General features: G+C 36.4%; 1 protein-coding gene across 2 annotated transcripts; it reads right to left on the bottom strand.

Annotated features, from left to right (window-relative positions):
* Nucleotides 1–1,116: 1,116 nt before the first annotated feature.
* LOC147496781 (Protein prenylyltransferase superfamily protein) lies at nt 1,117–20,743 on the bottom strand. Of its 2 annotated transcripts, none has more exons than XM_086559660.1 (19): nt 20,162–20,743; nt 19,742–20,076; nt 18,549–18,630; nt 18,101–18,425; nt 14,297–14,355; nt 12,302–12,391; nt 11,958–12,049; nt 11,738–11,836; nt 11,576–11,653; nt 10,827–10,911; nt 10,670–10,728; nt 10,501–10,570; nt 10,211–10,302; nt 7,249–7,311; nt 7,054–7,120; nt 5,565–5,837; nt 5,192–5,308; nt 4,159–4,311; nt 1,117–1,702 (listed from the first exon to the last, which is right to left on the bottom strand). In XM_086559660.1, exons 1-19 carry the CDS (start codon nt 20,660–20,662, stop codon nt 1,595–1,597), a joined length of 2,748 nt encoding a protein of 915 aa, XP_086415786.1. In that variant the 5' UTR covers nt 20,663–20,743; the 3' UTR covers nt 1,117–1,594. The 2 variants fall into 2 exon arrangements, with proteins under 2 accessions (XP_086415786.1, XP_086415787.1); XM_086559661.1 differs by having other exon boundaries at nt 19,742–20,058.
* Nucleotides 20,744–20,982: the final 239 nt, after the last annotated feature.

Genomic DNA, 20,982 nt, shown 5'->3' with positions numbered 1-20,982 from the left:
TCTATTTTTCATTTATTTATTAAAATGGAGCTGTAGACCCTACTAACTAAAAATATATATATATATCTCCTTTCAATATGAGAACAGTCCGTCTAAAATCGGAACTGTATACAGTATTTTGAACAACTTTTTAATTTACGCTTTGTTAACTTATTCTCTCATTAATCGTTGAATATATATTCGCCTTCAGCTCCAGTTCAATTTTCCTACTGCTAGGCCTAGGAGTGCTAAGCATGATTTCAACCCAGAACAGACGAACTGGCAACTTGGTATATCCAGTCAAATACCATAAAAGGTACACAACAACAGCCATGCATGTAATACAAAATACTACAATTTAGGTTGTACGCTTGTACGTATTATCTAATTACCCAATTTAGTTTTTAGGTGGTTCTGTGTAGCAGTGTAGGGGCTCCTGAAGACCAGAACCACCTAAAAACTCTCACAGTAGACGTTGGAGTTTACAAGTAAAATGTACTTATACATTGTAGCAGCAAACTTATTTATTTACCGTTAAGAGCATGTATATACACTAAGACTGCATTTACCACCACAAGAACACATTAAGCAGTTAAGACTTAAGAATAATATTTGCGAGCGTATTATAGGTATAAGAAGTTATGCTCGTGCATTTGTAGAGCCAGCTAATCTGCACTGTCACTTCCCAAAGCTCTTAGAACACCAAAAATCGGGGTTGAAGACAAAGAAAGACCGCCATTTTCCGGTGTCTAAGAACCATGGGCAGCGGTAGCTCCCTGCCCTCAATAAAAGTTAATAAATAAATAGAATTGTTAGCACAATTAATGACTGACACAAATAGTGGTGTTACTGTTACGATATCTTCAGTAACATTTGTAACAGAGGATATAAAAGTTCGGATATCCTTCAAAATCAGCCAGCCTTGTTAATGCTATACCTTGTTATCTTGATTCTTGTATAGTAAAATACTCCTGTTAATACTATACGCCATGACGCCATCAAGTGTAAACCTGATGCCCTAATATCATTCCACGTCACTGATCCAAATTTCACCAGGATCTCTAACTACTCGACCAAAATTTTGCCAAGTTAATATCCATAACTTTATACTTGAAAGAAAATGGTGTGCACTAGAACTACCCGAGAAAGAATCATAATTCAATTAAATATTCCTCCATTAATAAATTCATGTTACATTTTTGTTACATCGCTATTATTTTTGAGAAATTCTGGAAATACATGGCTTTGCCGTTCCAGAAATAAACTTCAACTCTTGGCGTTGTCAGAGAAGTCAAAGTGGGTGAACATTAACCAAGTAAGGTTGAGAACCAACTTGACTGGCCAGACTGTTCTCTCTGGGTTGTTCCCTGGTCTTAAACTGGAGGCTTAGAATACAACAATGTACATGATTCCCATATTAGAACATTGCACAAACTATCTCTCATTCTCTTGCAGCCTTTTTGACAACAGTGGATTTGAGCATCACCTCAAAATAAATCTACACACAACCAAGAAATTCATTCCCCTGCCTCAAGTAAGCAGCATAGAATATTGGAGAGAAATAGTAGGACCAGTCTTGCCCCATTTCGTGAATGGTGATCTTCGAAAATCTCAGCTACAAGTTTCCAGCAGAAGGTACTGAAGTCACATTCAGTCTTTTCCGTACCTCATCGAGGCAATTCTGAAGAGCTCTAAATTCCTCCAGTTCTGAGAAGCTCACAGCCTGAAATGGAACGATATGTTATCTTGCAAGATAAACAAGAATATGACATAATGATAACCAAAGAAAATTACTCGCGTTACTTTGAATGTGTTTTAGAAAGAGACCGGTTTACAATAAACCCAATTATACATCCTGTGCTTATTCACCATGTCAACCCTACACGATGATAGGAATACATGATTCCTGTGTTGTGGCATTTGATACATTGTATTGCTAGACTTCCAGTTATTCCGTGAACTGTATTTGGATATGCCGATTTATGGGAGAAATTTATTGTGGTACTGTTGTATTTTTTATTTACCTTCTACGCAAGTTGATTTAATTCAGCTACATGGTATCTCTTTATCAGAGAGAATTCTCCATTTACATCAGTGTGCTAATTTGGTTTTCATGTTCACTTTTAAACTTATTGCTTCACGCAAATGTTGGTTAGGAAATTTCAGCACGAGTTAATTTTTCACTGATGAAGTGGAATGAGGGGTGTATCAAACTCAATTTTCACTTCCAGGTTAATCTCAGGACAAAAACTAATGTAGATTAAAATGACGGAAGCAATACTTAATCAAAATCTACACTTTATAAAACCCTAAAAGTTTCACCTTTATTGATAATCACTCAATAATTCATAACACACAAACACAACTAAAACAACCCCCTCAAACCCTAACTATAAGCCCTTATTTATACTAATAACAATAAAGCAACAACTAAACTAGTGGGCTCACGACCCATGGGCTTGACCACCGAACCTTTAAAGAAACAAACTCATGTTCTACATCATTTTCCCCAGTTTGAAAAGAACTTGTCTCGAGTTTGTATATGCAATTGACTAATAAAATTCACTGTAGCTGATGCCCATCACTCTCCTGCTGTTCAAACGAATTCGACCTCAAATTTTGCCCAGATAATTACTCACAAGAAGAAGAATGCACCATAATGTATGCAAGTTTACAAAATCATCATATGCAAAGCGATGCAAGAAGAAAGATGTAAAGCCACCAATATGATTTCTCTGCTCTATGGGAATACTACCACATCCCAAAACAGAAAATACGCATACCTCCAATTGTAACTTTAGATGCACAGGACTAAAGAGTTTTGTATACTGAATATCAAAACTCTCCCAAACCGGATCAACATACTCAACAAAACTAGACTCATCTTCATACTTACCAAAGATTGGTGGAGCGCCGAATAGGGGAGCTTCAACACCTGCCGGCAGCCAAGCAGCGCCATCATTGAGGGGTAAACCCTTACCCCTCACGTTCCCCATTGAGGGGAGAATCCCTATTGATGTTATCTTTTCTACCAACTCTGTTCTCTCTATCGTTTTCTTGGTTTGTAGCCGTCAGAAGAGGGATTGAACCGTCAACCTGAGACGCATCGTTAGTACTAGACACCGAACTATTATTCTGTGGTGGTGGAGGCGGTTGTTGCACCTCTTTGGATTGGAAACCTTGCTTCGATCAGGTTCTAGAACATCTGTGTCATGTTTTCATCCTTTTTCCTAAACGAGACATGCGAGTATCTATGGATGGAGGACGATTTCGAGTTGCTTTGTGATTCACCATAATAACAATAAAAATTTGATTTATATATTTTTTTTTCTTTCAAAGGAATAAATCGCAGTGAACAGTAACCGGGTGAACAATGTTCGGTGAATAGTACTTCGTAAACAATACCTCGATAAACAGTACCCCGGTGAACTGTATTTTCTGCACAGTCTCCCAAAAATCAACCGCTCCGATACCAAATAATGTAGATTGAAATGGCGAAAGCAACACTTAATCAAAATCTACACTTTATAAAACTCTAAAAGTCTCACCTTTATTGGTAATCACTCAATAATTCATAACACACATAAACACAATTAAAACAACCCACTCAAACCCTAACCATAAGCCTTTATTTATACTAATAACAATAAAGCAGCAACTAAACTAGTGGGCTCACGGCACATGGGCTTGACCACCGAACCTTGAAAGAAACGAACTCATGTTCTACATCAAAAACAGTATAGCATGTAATCGTGTACTAAAATGTCGATTATTTTACATATAGGATGAAGTGTTGAACAGCTCAACTTAATCAAGAAGGAAACAACCGGTCATAATGGCAATTATTGTTGTATTATTATAGAAATAGAACTATAATATATTCTAACTCGTGAAAGAGTTTTTATCAAGGAGCTAACTAGCGACAGAAGAAACAAGAAAGACCATTAATTCATCTGGAAAAGAAATGGTCCTAGATTTATATTTGCTACTACAGCAGAATACAACCTCCTTGCACCTAAAAACATAAACAATCAGTGCATCTTCTATAGTGGTACTAAATACATGTTATTGCTGACAAAGCAAAAGATAATCAACAAAAATGAATCACATGCAGAATAACAAATACCTAAGCATACAAGAAACACTGTAAAGATTGGCATCAAGGACAAATGTATCTACCTGCTTAACTGTGTTTCTTAGGTGCATCTCAGCTGCATTTAATTCTCGCCGACTGCCAGTGGACTGAGAAATTTCCATGTATACCTCACAAAGTTGCAGTGAGGCACTTGCAAATTTCTTAAAACGATCTCTGTCATTCCACATGTCAGCTCCCTTAAAAAGAAAAAAAAAAAACAGGAAGAGTTAAGTACAATTTGATCATGATGTGTCGCCCTGAGAGATTATAAGGTCACTTCTGCAATTCAACATAGAGTAAGGGTGGTGAATTGGGTGTCTGTCTACTCATACAGATGTTGTTTGGCATGTGCCTGCCCCATTAAATCACTACTCCACTGAAAAATGGATTGTTACGTATACCCCTCACAGCTTACCCTTTTTATGCTAAGTAATATTCACATACATGCGTATGTCGGTGCTACTTACGGGGTGTCCGAGACAATGACCGATATGAAATAGGTTATTCATCAGTTGTAGAGCTACTTTTTGGGTATATTAAGCACCCAATACAGATAAATCAGTAGGCTAAGAGCATATCATGGAATTGGGACTATGTTAGCACATTGTGCTCTTCTTTGTTTAGGGTTCAGAAGTAACCCTAATATGAAACTGTATCCGTCCTTGTGTCCGACGTTATCTGCACTGAACATGGATCTTTTCAAGAATATATGAAGAACGTTACACAAAATGATCATTGTGACAAAAACAAATATAACAAAAAAACTGTTACGGGAAACAGAATCATTCTTCCATCATGGACGTCTACCATCTAGAGGCGTTACATCCAGAACTGGTTATAGTATTTTTCCTACATGTCACAAATTCGAATTGTATACAGACATACAGTTATATACAAAATATTCAAGCAGCAGAACTTTGCTGCATAACTAATATAGCAAAAAGTTCATTTCTTCTTTCATTCGGAATAACCTAGGTTTGTCGTCATTACCAGGAATGAAAGACAAGAATTGCAAAGAAATACACAAAACCTGGCTGAATATGCGATAGGTAAATCTATATCACGTCGCGGTAATACCTGGTATGATCTAACTTGCTTTAGAAGGGCTTCAGAACGCATTGTGGTATCCCCTTTGATCTTGAGCCACCTCGCATACAAACCCCACATGTCACCTTGCCCACCACTTCGAACAATCTACAAGAACAAAGATAAGTAATAAGTAAACATATACCTGTGTATAATATTCTGATAAAAAATTAAAAACATTGACTTCCACAAACTCGACAGGTCTAAATTTAAGAGGGTAGAAACAGCGTAGCAAATTTTCACAAAACAATAAATTACAAGTCAATTTCTGTTATAGACTACAAACTAACATATGCATAATTCTTTATCAGGGACAAAAAGTAAGAAAAAAAGAAGACTTTCAGCTAATTCGAATTTGGGATACCTGCTGCAGAGCTTTTCCCAGAAACTCCACCAAGTGTTCAGTTTCACGTGACCCTGCCAAATTGCTGTCTTTATTTTTCGGATCATCAACAGAATCTCCAACATGATCAATAAGATGATTCCGCCTGGAAAACTTTAGTTCACTACTGGCAGGATCAGATTGATTATGCTTTGAAATCCGTGTTTCTATCTCTGTCATTGTTCTCTCCAGCAAATCAGCATTAATCCTTTTGTTGTGAGTCATATTTAAGACCATTATTGTAGCTTCCAGCGCCTAGAGAAAAGATATTCATATCCTAGTAAATCTGTTAAACCATAGGTGTCTGATGACAAGTTTCTATTCAGAACTTCTGATTATACCAAAAAAATAAAACCAAAACTCACAACCAAAAGAATTGGATAAACAATTGGTTAAAGACAGGATCCTATTCACATGGAGATGGACTTCTTAGCACTTATGTCCACTTTCACAAAACAACCTTGCCTAACTGAGATTCCTCAAAGTGCACTAACGCCAAGGGTCGAGTTTTACCCACTATCCAGCAAGAACTAACAAGCATCAGCATCTAATTCTTTGGGAAGTGGCCCTTAAATGCTACTCTAGCGTGGCGATATTATTGGAGAAAAAGAGAGGATGAAAAGAAGAGGGAACAGGGAGGGGGGCAGAAGAGATCAAGTTTAAGATTAATGATTGGAATAGTTGATTTCCAGACCCCTGCCCCAATAGACGCTTTGCCTGAACAAAAGGGAAGCGACGACCAAAAGGATTCCACCCCGACTACTCTTACTTTCTAAAAATAAAATGGACGTAATTGTTGGCTACAAACAAAAATAATCAAACCAGTGTAGCACATTCAAAGGACGAGAATGAGTAAGGTATGCTTTCTCAAGCAGAACTTACGGGTTACCAACTTAGGTACACTTACCCACTTGAGGCTGGTTACAATTCTGTGACCGAAAAATAAAATAGAAGGATCTTTGGAGTATGACAATGAGGGCGAGCATGACAAGACCAAGCATTTGACATCAGTCAACTAGTCCCTATAGCAAATACATTTGCTTGAAGAATGATTACTGAATATGAACTCAGCCAAGTAGCCCTATACAGTTCTAGATAATCATGCCAGATGAAAAGTTGAAAACAAAGTTCCCAAAGGCAAACCTCAAAATGCTATTGATCCTATTTTACTCGCCTAAAAGAGCTTTGGCAATACTAATACCTTTATGAGGTGCACATATTATAGACGTACAGTTAGATACTGCCAACAGGGTTTAAGTATTATTTTCTTTTATTTTTTGATAGGCAAGTGGGGTTGTTAAGGTTTAAGCATTATTGATTGTGTGATGCGTGTCCAAGTCCTCTTATATGAAGAGGTTTCCAAATCCCACTATCTTAAAAAACTCAATAAGATTTAGCTATTTACTTCCCCGCCCACCCCCACCCCCGCCCCCCCCCCCCTTTAAATCAGTCAGTAAAGACAGATACATACCTCACGAAAGTTTCCAATGTTCAGAGCAACTTGGCTGTAATTCTCCCACAACTGCCAACTGTTTCGCCTGCCAAATAGTCATGATAAAGTTGACTAGTGTATTAACTTTGAAGTTAACATTCAACTGCAGGATATACACAAGAGAGCAATGTGTTCATCATGGGAAAGATTATGCTGTAAAGGAGAAAATAATACCTGAACTGTAATGCTTGCCTAAACGCAATCAATGCCTCCTTATTCCTGTTCTTCATCACATGCCTGCAAGATTTTGATAATAACATAATATAATGAATAATGTTGGCATTAATGCATAGCATAGCACAAATTAAGTTAAAAAAAACATGTTCCAAATTCCACAATTCTTGAAAGGCCAATTATTGTTCAATCCATACAGCTATAAACCATAGATATATTCAACAACAAAATCATATGCTAACCAGACTTCTGATGCTTTGAAATGCACAGATATAGCCTGCTCATACATTGGCATACGACTTCAAATTTGTAACAGCAACTGTTGGTTGTTAAGTTGGAGAAATAGTTCATATGACAGTCAAGAATCATTCCCACAATTTGGAAGGGTCAATTCCTATCTACAGGTGAAAGGTTTATCTGATAAAGAGCACCCTACAAGTGTTGTCAAGAGAATTGCGTCTCTGATTACGAACTTCCTCCATGATGATAATCATGAAAAACATGTGTACCCATTAAGGAAACTGGGATGCCCAGGCCAAACCTAATACCACAAAGGGTCCAACTATGAAGCACGGACACTGACACATAACATGGATACAACACAACACGGACACGGCGTAATTCAAAAAAGGACACGGATACGTCATGGACACGTTAAAAAAATTACCCGGCTCCTAAAAGGACCTTAAAATAAGTACCAAACTAAGTGCCAAATCTAAAACAACCCACAACTTCACCTACAAAATGATTTAAAACCTAATTTTTTGTGGATATGATCTACTAACCATAAAGATCATCTCTACAAAAATTCAATTCATTTGAAATCCTCTAACTTAGATAAAAATTGTTGTCCACTTTTGAAAAAATACCTAACGGTCCAGAAATGTGAGGTTTTGCAATCACCTTTTGCCAATGTTAAAAATTGTCAAACAAGTTGAATTTTTGTAGAGATGATCTTTATGGTTAGTAGATCATATCCCCCAAAAATTAGGTTTTAAATCATTTTGTAGGTGAAGTTGTGGGTTATTTTAGATTTGGTACTTATTTTAAGGTCCTTTTAGGAGCCGGGCTTTATATATATATATAGGGGTAGGTTCCGTTTACAACACTTTTTATACAACATTTTATACAATACCTCTTGAAAATATGAATTAAGTCTTGATTTCTTGTAGATATGATCTTCACACACCATGGAGATCATCTCCACAAAAATTTAACTCATTTGAAAACTCCCAACCATGAGAAAAATTGCTCTCAACCTATGAATTCTTATCAACGGTCCAAAACTATCGATTTTGTAACTCTTTTGTGACAAACTTAGAAATGTTCAAATGACCCGATTTTTTGTGGAGGTAATATCCATGGTGAGAACATCTTATCTACAAAAAATTAGCCTTTAAAACATCTTGAAGAATCTGGTGGGGAGTATTGTATAAAACGTTGTATAAAAAGTGTTGTAAACGGAACCTACCCCATATATATTTATATATATATAATTGAAATTTAACATTCTCCACCAAATTTTAATCAAAATATGAACACTAGTTTTGAACATATCTAACTCTAAAAGATTAAACCACAACATACATGTCCAATAATGCAAGCTAATGCCAACGAAAGAAATAACAATTACAGAAGATTTGTAACAAATATATATAAAAAGGATTTGGCAATCATCAAGTGCAATCGTGCATTGTGCCTCATTTTTCTTATTTCAAGAGTGAAATAAAACCCCTACCAAGTTGTGTCTTCTTTTAAGTATTTTAATCATTTTTTAAAAAATAAGAATAAAATGTAGAAGTGTCCCATGTGTGTCCCCAACATGTCCTCGGAGTGTTGGAAATTCTAAAAATTAATTAATAAATCCGACACTCCAAATCGAGTATCGGACACGTGTCGGGGAGTGTCGGTGTCCAACATGGATACGTTGCCCCTAGAGGAGTGTCTGTGCTTCATAGAGGTCCAAGCCTAAATCCTATCGGACACCAACGTTTCAAGCCATCCCAGACCCGGTTTTCAAATATAAAAAACATAACATAACAGAGTAGATGAGATTGAACTCAGGACTATTTTTTTTGGAAACTGCAAGTCTTATAACTGTGCTACCAAAGCACACTTGCCATTATAAGGTTGTATAAAGATTCTATCATACACATGTCCTTTTCTGGCCGAGCTCTTACCAGGTTGGACACTGCTAAGTAAAGAACTGACCATATAATCTATCAGGCCACAAATCTTTCGCGCTGAATCTTAACGGCTCCAAAATAGAAAGGTCTAAACTCAATATTTTACAATCCAGTTCAATTGGGTCCCCAGCCCTAGTCATAAGGTCCCCGAAAAGGATATAACGTTACATTTTTCAACTAGCCTGCAGCCCTAGAAAGTATTTGGACCATTGAAAAACTGAGGGAGGAAGTGCAAAGAGTTTGGAGCAACTTTTTCCCTAAGCATATATTGATGGCGAGGCAGTGAATCATAGCCTCAACACTTGTCCTATTCCTGTTGGATTTCGTGCTCATTTGCATTCTTTGGTGATCTATTGGGTATGTCCAGGTTCGGTGAAGGATTTAGTAGCATCATGGTTTTTGAGAAATGAGATGTCATTCCACAAAAAGAAGCATGATTTGGGACATAATCCCATATGCAAGCCTGTGTAGTATATGGTAAAAGAGGACAAGGGACACTTTAAAGGGCTGTGATGCCTAAGGAAGAGAGAATCATGTCTATTTCTGGTCGAAGAGAAATTAGTAAACAGAATAAACACGGGGCGCGCCATGAGCGGGAACGAAACAGAAAGGTCAACTACCCCAAGATATAAAAGGGAGCTCCTTCCTGCTCCTTCCAGTTAACACACCTCCGGCAGTGTTTTAACTGAACCATGTAATAGAAAAATGAACAGAAAATTAGATTGCAGATAAAACGCACTCAAAACATTCTCAAGCATCAGAGGAAACCAACATACAGGCAAGCAATATTATTCCATGCTTCCCCATTATCAGGATCCAGTTTAACAGCACGAGTAAAACCTTCCAATGCCTTCTGTGTGTCGCGGGCCTGAATCATCAAATAAATAGCATAAAATGTAAAAGTTTATCCTTTTCCTACAAAGCTTAAGTTCTTATGAGCATGTCACTACCATCTACCTTTCTTCACACTATAAGATGATAGTTTGTAAGTTTTAAAGAAAAAGGAAGATACATAAATATGAAAATCTAAACACAAAATAGAAAACCGAAGTAATGCATGGGTTACCTTCAACGCGGCAGCACCAAGCGCAAACCAGCCATCTGCATACAAAGAATTCAGGGCCAGAGCAGACTCCCTGAAATGAAACCAATGATAGAAAACCAATTAACATTGATCTGCAGAAAAAAAACAATTGAGTCAAAGAAGTCGAAAACTGGGCTCTGAAGAGAAATACCAGAGAACTTTAGATGCCTCGTAGTCCCCCTTATTGTAGGCACTACGTGCAAGAGATCTCTGTCACTAAGCAACGATAATGAGAAAAATAATAATAATAATAATAATAACAACAAAAGAGATGTATATGCACAAGCTAAGGCCTGTAACAAAATCACCTTAGCTCGAGCAGATCTATTACTCGAAACTTCCAATGCTTTTTCATAGTAGGCATCGCTGTTTGTAACATCACCAAGAGAACACCTGTAAATATAAACCATTTTGTTGACAAACCCATGTGGAACAAAAGAATTATCTATGATTTAGCCTTTGATTTACTACATTTTACAGTTTTGCTTCTAAATGAGAATTTAGACTCTTTGGCCAATGTAGCTAGTTTCCCCTTAAACCTAAATCCGATATTCAGATTACTATGAGATATAACAGTTACGCAAACAGATTCATGGCGGTATATTTTAATTCTCATGATCCTGCATTACGGGTGTACAAAATTGTTCTCTTCTCACTTATACTACCTATGAGGCATGTTGTGATCTAGAGTCTGGACGCACCAAGAAAAATATAGCCAAAGAAAGAGAGAGGGGGTTGAAATTTAAAGAGGGAGGACTAAGATGGATGGGCAGAACAAAAAATCAGTACCAATGTATCAACTAAAATGCAGTTCTTACACTGTTTATTGCAGGAACGCTGAATTACAACTCTCACACACAGACAAATTAGCAAAACAAGCATGTCCATTTAATTGCCCGATCATAAAAGTGCATTTGCCAAAATAAAATATTCACTTTTTCAATTTTTTTTGTTAAAGATGCGGTATTTACCATACAGAATTTATGAAAATTTACATATACACAGACCCAAATATGCACACACACAGAGTACAGCAACAGAGAGTCAAGGAACATACCATAATCTCGGATCATTAGGCACTTCACAAAGACGTTTCTTAATAAGTTCAACTGCTGCTGCCTTCTTCTCTAGTAAGCTGTCCAACATAAAATCATAGCATAAGAGAAGATGAAAATGAAATGGACTGAATGACATAAGCTAAATTCAGAGAGACATGTACCTGTAACAATGTATTAGATTATCCCACAACTCGAGATCCTCAAAAACTTTAAGCGCCTCCCCTATCAAACCGCATCTGACTAAAAGTTCACCAAATTCTCTAAAGAGTGATAATGGTAAAAGAGAAATTATCAAGTTTGCAATTATGTATACATAAGGCGTCCACAAAAGAGAGAAAAAAAAATAATCTTTGATAAGGTAACAGTGAAGCGAGAATATACTTTCTCAGTTCAGGTATAGTAGGAACATAGACGCCAAAAGAATAGGGGATCCTTTTTACAACTTCAGGAGAAGAATCATAGATACTCTGGACCTGAAAATCAGTATGATGTTAGAAGCTTTACTGAAAACAATGTTTTACAGTGGGAAGACTGATAAGGAATTAATTGATAACGTTTTATTTTTGCCCAGTGAATTAATATATATAACGTTATAACACCCTTGTAAACAAGATTACAAATTCCTTGCAGACTCAAGACATAGTTCCTAATTAGTACAACAACAACAAAAATAATATTCTTCTGCTAATACTATTGTATAGAGAAAATCAATGTAAAAATGATACCTTTTTCTCCATCACTAAGAGAGCACGTTCTTTCGTGTGGCTACGTGTAGACTCCCATCTGACACGTAAGATGTCACAGAAGCACTGAATCTGAATAGAAAGGTTTAGGATTACAATTCCTTGAAAATGGAAAAGATAATAAGAAAGATAGCAAACAATGTTTTGATTATAACTATTCTAAAGGAAACTTAACAATAAGCAATCATTAATCAAAATCGATCTTCCATGATTGAGTTGCATATTTTTGAAACCCAAACTAACAGGAACATTATAATGTGCAGATGGGGTTTTAGAAGCAAAAGGTGGAATTTATATTCCACATAAGTATACTCTATGTGACATTCCACCCCAAGAATCTCCACCACGGAAAGATGAGTACATTGTCCATGCTTATTTGCCTACACCACTACGTGTCAAATCCCCCGTAAAACTAACATTCTATCTGATATTCGACCCCAAGAGTCTTCACCTTACAAAGATGAATTCTTTGTTTGTGCCTATGACCACCTTTCAAGTTCGCCCATAAAATTAACATTCTTATCATATTACTTTTTTTTAATGAGCATCTGATGTCAGCAAATTCTCTTCATATTTTATTTTTCTTTTGGCCTCCTATATTTCTATTTGTTTAAAGCCACTTTTTAAGCTCCTTTAACAGATGTCTTTGCCATTTTATCTTATTCTTCACTATCCATCTTTCCTGGAATCTTTCCTGGATGACTGCTCTTGCACTCTTGTGCTTTTCTTTCTTATTTATTCTTCCTTTTGCAATAGCAAGCTGGGGTGGGTCATGAAACCTCTACCATATATTGATAAAGTTCAAAGAATGTCTTAGATTATGAGCTATTGAACAACATAGGAAACTTGAATAAAGTCTTCTCAGTCGTATTGAAACAGAAGGTAGCTATGTACTCCATGCTACATTGGCTTCAGTTGGTGTATGATTGGCAAGAAAAGGCCTCAAATGGATATTGCAGACAACATTCTCTACCAAATTTGTAATATGCCTATATCCTTTGTCTCAAAAAACTCTTTGAATCAGTTGTACTTTCTACTTTGTTAACTAGTGTATGACACTAAAAAAAAATCAGGTCAATGGAGTGATGGAGCAATCACTTCAGCTGGTAATGAGACACTATTAAAACTATCAACTGCCTTTTTTATACAACCCAGTTCACTAACCTTCCTGAACTAAGAGGAAAACAACTCAAATTCCCAACTTTGATTATCTTTTCTAATATATTATCACGTGAGGATTACAAGAAAGTATAATGTAGATTGAAGCGGTGGAAGCAACGCTTAATCAAAATCTACACTTTGTAAAACCCTAAAAGTCTCACCTTTTATTGAATCTCACTCAATAATTCATAAACACAAACACAACTACTGAAAACCTAACTACAAGCCCTTATTTATACTAACTGACAACAAACCAAACCAAACCAATGAAAATATGTCACATAACTAAATAAAATAAACCAACTAAAAGAGCCCGCCTAAGGGTGGAATTCGGGCTAAACGAGCCGAGCTTTACCATGCTCAAGCTCAGCTCGTTAATTACATGAGCTTTTAATTGAGCTCTAGCTCAGCTCATATAGTTAAACGAGCGAGCTCGAGCCAAGCTTAAACGAGCCGAGCCCAAGCCGAGCCCGAGTGGCTCGGTCATTTTACACTACAAAAGTATAAATATACTATTTGAGTTAAACGAGCCGAGCTTCATCAAGCTCATTTGTTACACGAGCTTTAATTTGAGCTCGAGCTCGGCTCATATAGTTAAACACATATACAACTACTGAAACCCTAACTACAAGCTCTTATTTATACTAACTGACAACAAAGCAAACCAATGAAAATATGTCACATGGCAAATAACTAAATAAAATACACCTAATGCAATCCCTGGGCTTGACTTGAACTCTATGTTTACATCAAAATATATGTGAAGAAGACAATTGACAGGTCGAAAGACAATCACAAGATGTAACATGTACTTACTATAAAGTAAGAAAGTTCTTGAGCATCAATAGCCTCTATGAAAGGAGCTATATCCCATCCTGAAACACAAATATGATGGACATTAATAAAAAATATAAAACAAATACTAGTATAGAAACAGTAAAAATTCTCAATACAGTAAAGCACATCTCCATTACATTAAAGCACACATAAGCTAATGCAATATAGGTTGTACTAGGTAAAACAAACAAATATTAGCTACGAAATTACAGACTAGGAAAAGTGGTCTCAACTACTGAAACCCAAACTATTAACATACTGAATTAAAAATCAGAATGCAATTTTCGCTTTAAACACAGACAGCCGTAATAGTACACAGAGGGCCAATATGAGAAAATGAAATTATACACAAAAAACATAACTACGGAACTAAGTCATGTCAATATGCCACAGAGCATTTGTGGAAACAAGATGTTGATATTTAGGTACATAAGTACATTAAAATGGACCCGCTTCACATGCTATCTAAGAGATGCTCAATTGAGTGTTTTTTATTTTTATTTTTATTTTTTTGGATTGGTAAACTTCAATTGTACTCATTCAAGTTTGAACCAATATACATATTACAAATTACATGAAATGATCTTGGCTAGCTACTAGATCATAACCACACAAATCTCAAAGTATGAGAGAATCCCAATTGCAAACAAAGACATAGTAACCCACTCCCCAAAAACTTGGACTCGCACTAGCCCAATCAAACAATACTTCTTTGACCTCTTCCACTATCTTGTGAAGTTCGATCCTCAAGTTTCTTTCCTTCCACAAGTTCCACATAATAGCGCTTGGAATATGAACTACTAGCCATTTAGCTTTGCTAGATAATGGACCCATGATCAACTCCTCCACCAAGGCTTCTCTAACGTTTAATGGGGATAGTCTACTGAATGACACAAATAGCTTTAAAACATCACAAGCCAACAAAAGAAAACTACTTGGAATGGTATAGAGGTTCAGACAATCAAAGTTTATGATTCTCTCTATTCCTCCAATATTCAAAGAGGCAAATTCAAAGGCTAAGTAAAAGGACTTCACAGTAAACTCATCATTTGCTTCTCAAATCCACTTTCTAGCATACACCTCCCCGAATCCACTCCCTGTTTGATAGATGGAGTCTAAGAATGTCTCAAATCGCTCCAATTCCCAATCATTGAATCCCCTTCTCAGTGTTACATTCCACAAGACCACGTTATTGCTCCTTTCAAAAAAATCGGATACCAACGCTTTCTTGTTACGCACCATAACTATAAATGTCCCCAGTATGGCTCAATTGACTTAATTGAATGTCTACAAGGATGTTCACCATCATAGTTAAAAAGGCTTTATCTATCCCTTCTATTTTGAATATATATTTGGGTTAGGTAGACCACTACTTGTATTGATTTCACATATAACTTTTTGAGTCTTGTCTCCTCTACAATTGCATTTAACGTATAATACAGCGGAGGCACAAAATACAAACACTCTTTGTCAGAAGACAGAGCTGATAAGTGGTCAGCAGCTCTTTTCGTCTCTCTAAAGTCTAAACACATGACACAAAGATACACTAACAAAAGTGGGCACCAGTCCAGCTATAGACGCCGATAAATTGAGGCAGTGCAGAGGTGGTTTTTCAGCATCTAACAAGATATTGGTTGCTCTTAAGGAGGCTCATGCAACAATTACCTTCCTTGCATTAACACAACATACAGCCCTCTAAGTCTCTAACCCATAAAATATTGCATTCAGTTCCTGAAACAGGACCGACCTTCCTCCTGATCCAGTGACAACAAATAATGTAAAGCATAATATTAGGCCGATAGGATACACTTCAAGAAAAGGAAAAGGAACAAACTATAAAAGACCATCATTACTTTATTTTATTTCATAGTTAGAACTTGTATTCCCTAAACCCCTTAAATCCCCTAGTGAAGGTGGTAATCAAACCTAAGACATTGGGCCCGACCTCCCAAGTCTAACCAGTAGGCCACTGGACACTTTCATAACTAAACAGTCAAAAGGGCAGAAAATGACCTTTTACATACACTAAGAAGCTGAGATAAGCAATTTAGTCTTTATTTTCTTCTTTCAAAACAAAAAAACCTGAGGTAACATGGACAACAAGCTATTAGAGGGAGGCAAGTACAACAGTGCATCTCAAAAAGAATTAGCAAGCCTTAGAAACGTGAGGGCATGCTCCTAACAGCACCCTTGGGAGCAGGTACTTGCCAACAAAATAAACGCATATACCTCACTTTATTAGCGCACCAAAAGCTTCAAAACCACCCAAACCTTACTTGTGCCTATTATAGGGGTTTTGAAATTTGCAAATGAATGCATTTGCAGTACAGCGGGTAAGATTTGGAAGTCTGCACTGGTTCTTCACCAAACCCAAGGGACCAAAATACATCCGTACTGTTCCACTACAAGAATTTGCTAGAGACTTACAAATCATCCCCTTTTTTATCAGAAAAAATAATTATATTGATAATACAGCGCAGCTATTACATCAATTACCTAACCGAGATAATCAAGGTTACCTGTGGTTGACCCATCCCAACCCTATGCACTAAGTACCAGAGTAAGAAGTGAAAATAGAGAAGAAATGCATGCACAAAGAAAACAGAGGTTTACGTGCTCCCCAAGATACCTACATCCTGAGGTGAGTTCTTAAGTTGCACCATTAGGGTAAAGAAGATGATTACAAGAGAAATCTCTTGTTGCTCTCATAATAACCACAGAAGAACCTTACTCTTGGAGCATAACCATAATCCTTGTAGAGGTTTACATGTATACCGTTACAATTACACATCAATCCTTAGCCACAGTGAACACCCCGGTATACTATGGAACCTCCCAAAATTGTGCTTGGAATACGATTGAGTAATCCACATTTAGGCTGGACCACTCCATTAACATAAGTGCTGAAACCAAATTTTCATTGGTTTTGCCAAGAACTTATATGCCTTGGTTCAATCCAAACTTAGCTTGGAACGATCTAAGTCGTACTTGTTGACCTTCTCGTGCCTTGTTTTATCACTTTTATGACTTCACGACCCCATGATGACGACTCTGACTATGTAAGCCACAGAATACCACGATACATTATAATTTGAAAAAATCTTAAAACCACAAACACAAGTTGTTTTACTTTATGTAATTTCATCTTTTACCATTATTACTTTGTATTCTATAAATATATGCGAGACCACAAACTTTTTAGTTTTCTCCCTAATTTAGCTATTACTACATATTCTAAACAACAACAACAACAACCCCAATATACAGCAATGACTATGCTGATAAATACCGAAAGATTGACATTCTAGGAAAATCTTCCTCATTGGTAACATATGCCAACCTTTTCAAACTATGGAGGCATAATATGAGTACCCAAGAATCTACCCTTAAAAGATTATCTTTCGTTTCTTTTATTTTTTTGATAGATAAAATAAATTCATTGATATAAATTGAATATCACATCTCCATATGGGTGATCAGCGAGTAGGTAATTCTCCATAGACCCCAGCCTCCCCAAGAACCCTTAGAAGATTGTCAATGACAAACCATTTGCAATCCTTCTGGAGGTTTCTCTCTATCAATGCCAAGGACCTTAACTTGAAAAGACGATGCATATTAAGCAACTTAAACAGAAGAGTATGTGTTACAAAAAACAAATATATGACTAGTATGAGTGTATGACACAATAAACCCCTTTTACTCTTTGGAATAATAAAAGCAATCAACAAAAAAGAAATAAAACGACGTACATGTATGCCTTTTTTTATAGTTCAAGCAACATACTCTGTATTTCATCAGAACTCGTGTTCTTCTCAATGACAAGGCATCTTGCTAGAATCACTGCTTGTTGGATTGGCACCAAATGAACAGAAGTCGTAGCCGCAGTTTTAGTACCATTGGCACCCATCCCAGGATCCTCATTCTCTAAAAGTTTTGGAGTCAATAATATGTCCGAAGCCTCATGGATTTCATGAGAATGTGAACCCAGTTTATCTTCACCCAATTTAGAAGAAAAACTTCGGAGCTCAGCACTTCTGGTAGGGCATACACCACCAATACTAGGTATAATTGTGTTTGCAACAAGCACCTTTTGGGCCCTTGCGTCCACCTGTGGATGAAAAAGATTGAGAAGAATTGCACGAAAAAGATTGAGAAGAATTGCACAAAAAAGATAGAGAAGAGTTTAGGAACAACAATCATAAGTTTCTGAAAAATACAGTTAACCACAAACCTGACCCACAGTCCGAAAACCAAGAATCCCAGTTACAGAAAGCTGAAGTGCAGATGCTTCTTCAGCAATGTCGAAATGTTGCCTGAGTAAAGAAAATTGAAAGAAACTTTACAAACTCTTACCTTAAATAACATGAGAATTAATTTTCAACAAGTAAAATTAAGAACACCAAAATATTTGGACAATGTCCCAAATATCCATAGAAACCTACAAAAGTAAATACTACAGATGGGATTTAGAGACGAAAAGTATTAGTTCAAAACTCTCCAAATTGTTATTACGATAGGGCTTCTACTTGATGAGAATGGAAATTATTGATTGTGTTTTTTTTCTCATTTAAAGATAAGGGTTTTGCCGTAAGTCTCAAGCAAACGAAACTCCAAAGAGGAAAAAAAAAGTCGGCTTCGAGAGTTAGATGATCTAACTAAAGAAAGTCAGAGAAATCCAAACACAGCAACAACCAATCTTTGCAATTGAATCCATCGAAATCAAGTGGGAGGGCACCAACACTGTAGACTCTTTGAAGAAATTAAAGGAGATTTTCTTTCAACATTTTTGCTTCAATATATCAAGAACAGCATGGAAATCTTCCTTGTTACTTTTGAACACTCTTTAGCTCAGCCTCTGTAGGCTAAGCCAATAGCAGATGACAGCTATCTTCCACCCAAAATAATACACAATTATAACTGAAAGAGACCCAAGATAGTATACTAATGTATAATCACCAAACAAGTCCAAGAAAGTCATAGTCAACCTTTGCTACGGTAAAATGAATAACTGAATAAGGTCTCACGGTCAGAATCGTATACATCGTACTTAAGGCATAAAAGATAACAATGTAAATTTGATTTGTGTTCCATAATGATGATCAAAATAGGAGTCACTTTTTTAAGCAAAAATGTGAAAATGATACCTAGACATTAAGATTTAAAAGGCGCACTAAGGCTTAAGCCTCAAGGTGGTAAAATGGCGACAAGGTAAAAAGAGTATAATAACATGTTAGGCTCAATGATCGTAACTTTTGTTATGCTCTAAGATGATGTTAAAAAACTGGATGCACTTAAACAGCTAAGATCATCCTGACAAACAGTTTAAGCTAGGTTTGAATCATGTTACACGCTCAGATAATATATAAAATTACAAATCAGTGAAAGAGTATGTATCAAAATAAAGAGTTTCTGGTAAAAGTTTACCCAGCCTGATCAACTCGTGCATACGCGTATTCTACGATCCCAGCTTCTAAATGAGCCATGGCAACAATAGTGGAAGCTTCACCTTCATCTAACAAGGTACCCCAATAAGTCTCAACATTGTCCACTTTCCCAAAGTGTTTCAACATTTCAGCATTCAACACTTGCAACGAATCAAACAAGGAAGAAGTAGTGTCATCCAAAATCCTTTGCTGAATGAAAATAACTCTACCCAACCACCATGAAATAGTCTTAATTCCCGTAAAAGAAGTACTCTTTTCTTCTTCCCACAACACGTCTTTAATCTTCGATAGCAACATCTTCGCAAACACAATATACTACACACATAAATAAATTTTAAAAAAAAAATCTCATCAAATTATATAACAACTGATTGATAATTTTAAGTAAAAATATATATACCTGTAATAGCGAAAACTTTCCACACAAATCAGAGCCAGTAGACATAATTTGATTACGAGCCCAACCATCCCATTCCACTCCAATTTCATTACAATTATCATTATTTTGAGGAAAGGGAAATAAAGACAGTTTGTCAGCACAAGGCCCAGTGATATTATTCTGTGTAAAGGCTAGAAACGCGGCGACAGCAATACAAAGTAGAATAAAAACACGTTCTTGATAATTATTATTGTCATGTAAGAATTTCTGTACATGGTATTCAACTTGTGAGTAAAATTGGTCAGCTGAAAGAATGGTATTTTGGTAATCATAAGAGTGGGCAAAGTGGAAAAATAGATGTGCAGCTTCGGAATTGAGAGCTTCTTGATAATTGCCGTTTTCTATTGAGGTTAGTAAGTTGTCAATTAGATGTGGTGGTGACGTGGAGGATGACGTGGAGGATGAGGGTGTTAAGGTGCAACGAAGGAGACGGAGCTCGAATTGAGGAATTGCGATGGCCATTATTGGTTTTATTAATTGAGATTTGAGAGGGAAGTTAAAAAATAGAGGAGGGAGGGAGGGAGCTGGATTATTAAGCAAAACAACGTTTTTGTTTAGGGTTTAAGATGAGTTTAAGTAATCACGTGTCAAAATTTCAAATGACTTAAATATCGGACGAGATATCGATTTTATGAAAATTTATTCTCTCATACGGTTGATGATGGAGTCATAGTACAAAATATTGCGATATATATCGAGAAATCATAGATGGGCATTGAAATATTGCGATATGTAATTAGATACATACAAGTGTAAATATCAACGATATTTGTAGATATATT

This window comes from Coptis chinensis, chromosome 5 (assembly GCF_015680905.1).
Source record: "Coptis chinensis isolate HL-2020 chromosome 5, ASM1568090v1, whole genome shotgun sequence".
Lineage (NCBI taxonomy): Eukaryota > Viridiplantae > Streptophyta > Magnoliopsida > Ranunculales > Ranunculaceae > Coptis > Coptis chinensis.
This window is presented reverse-complemented; position numbering and strand designations above follow the sequence as displayed.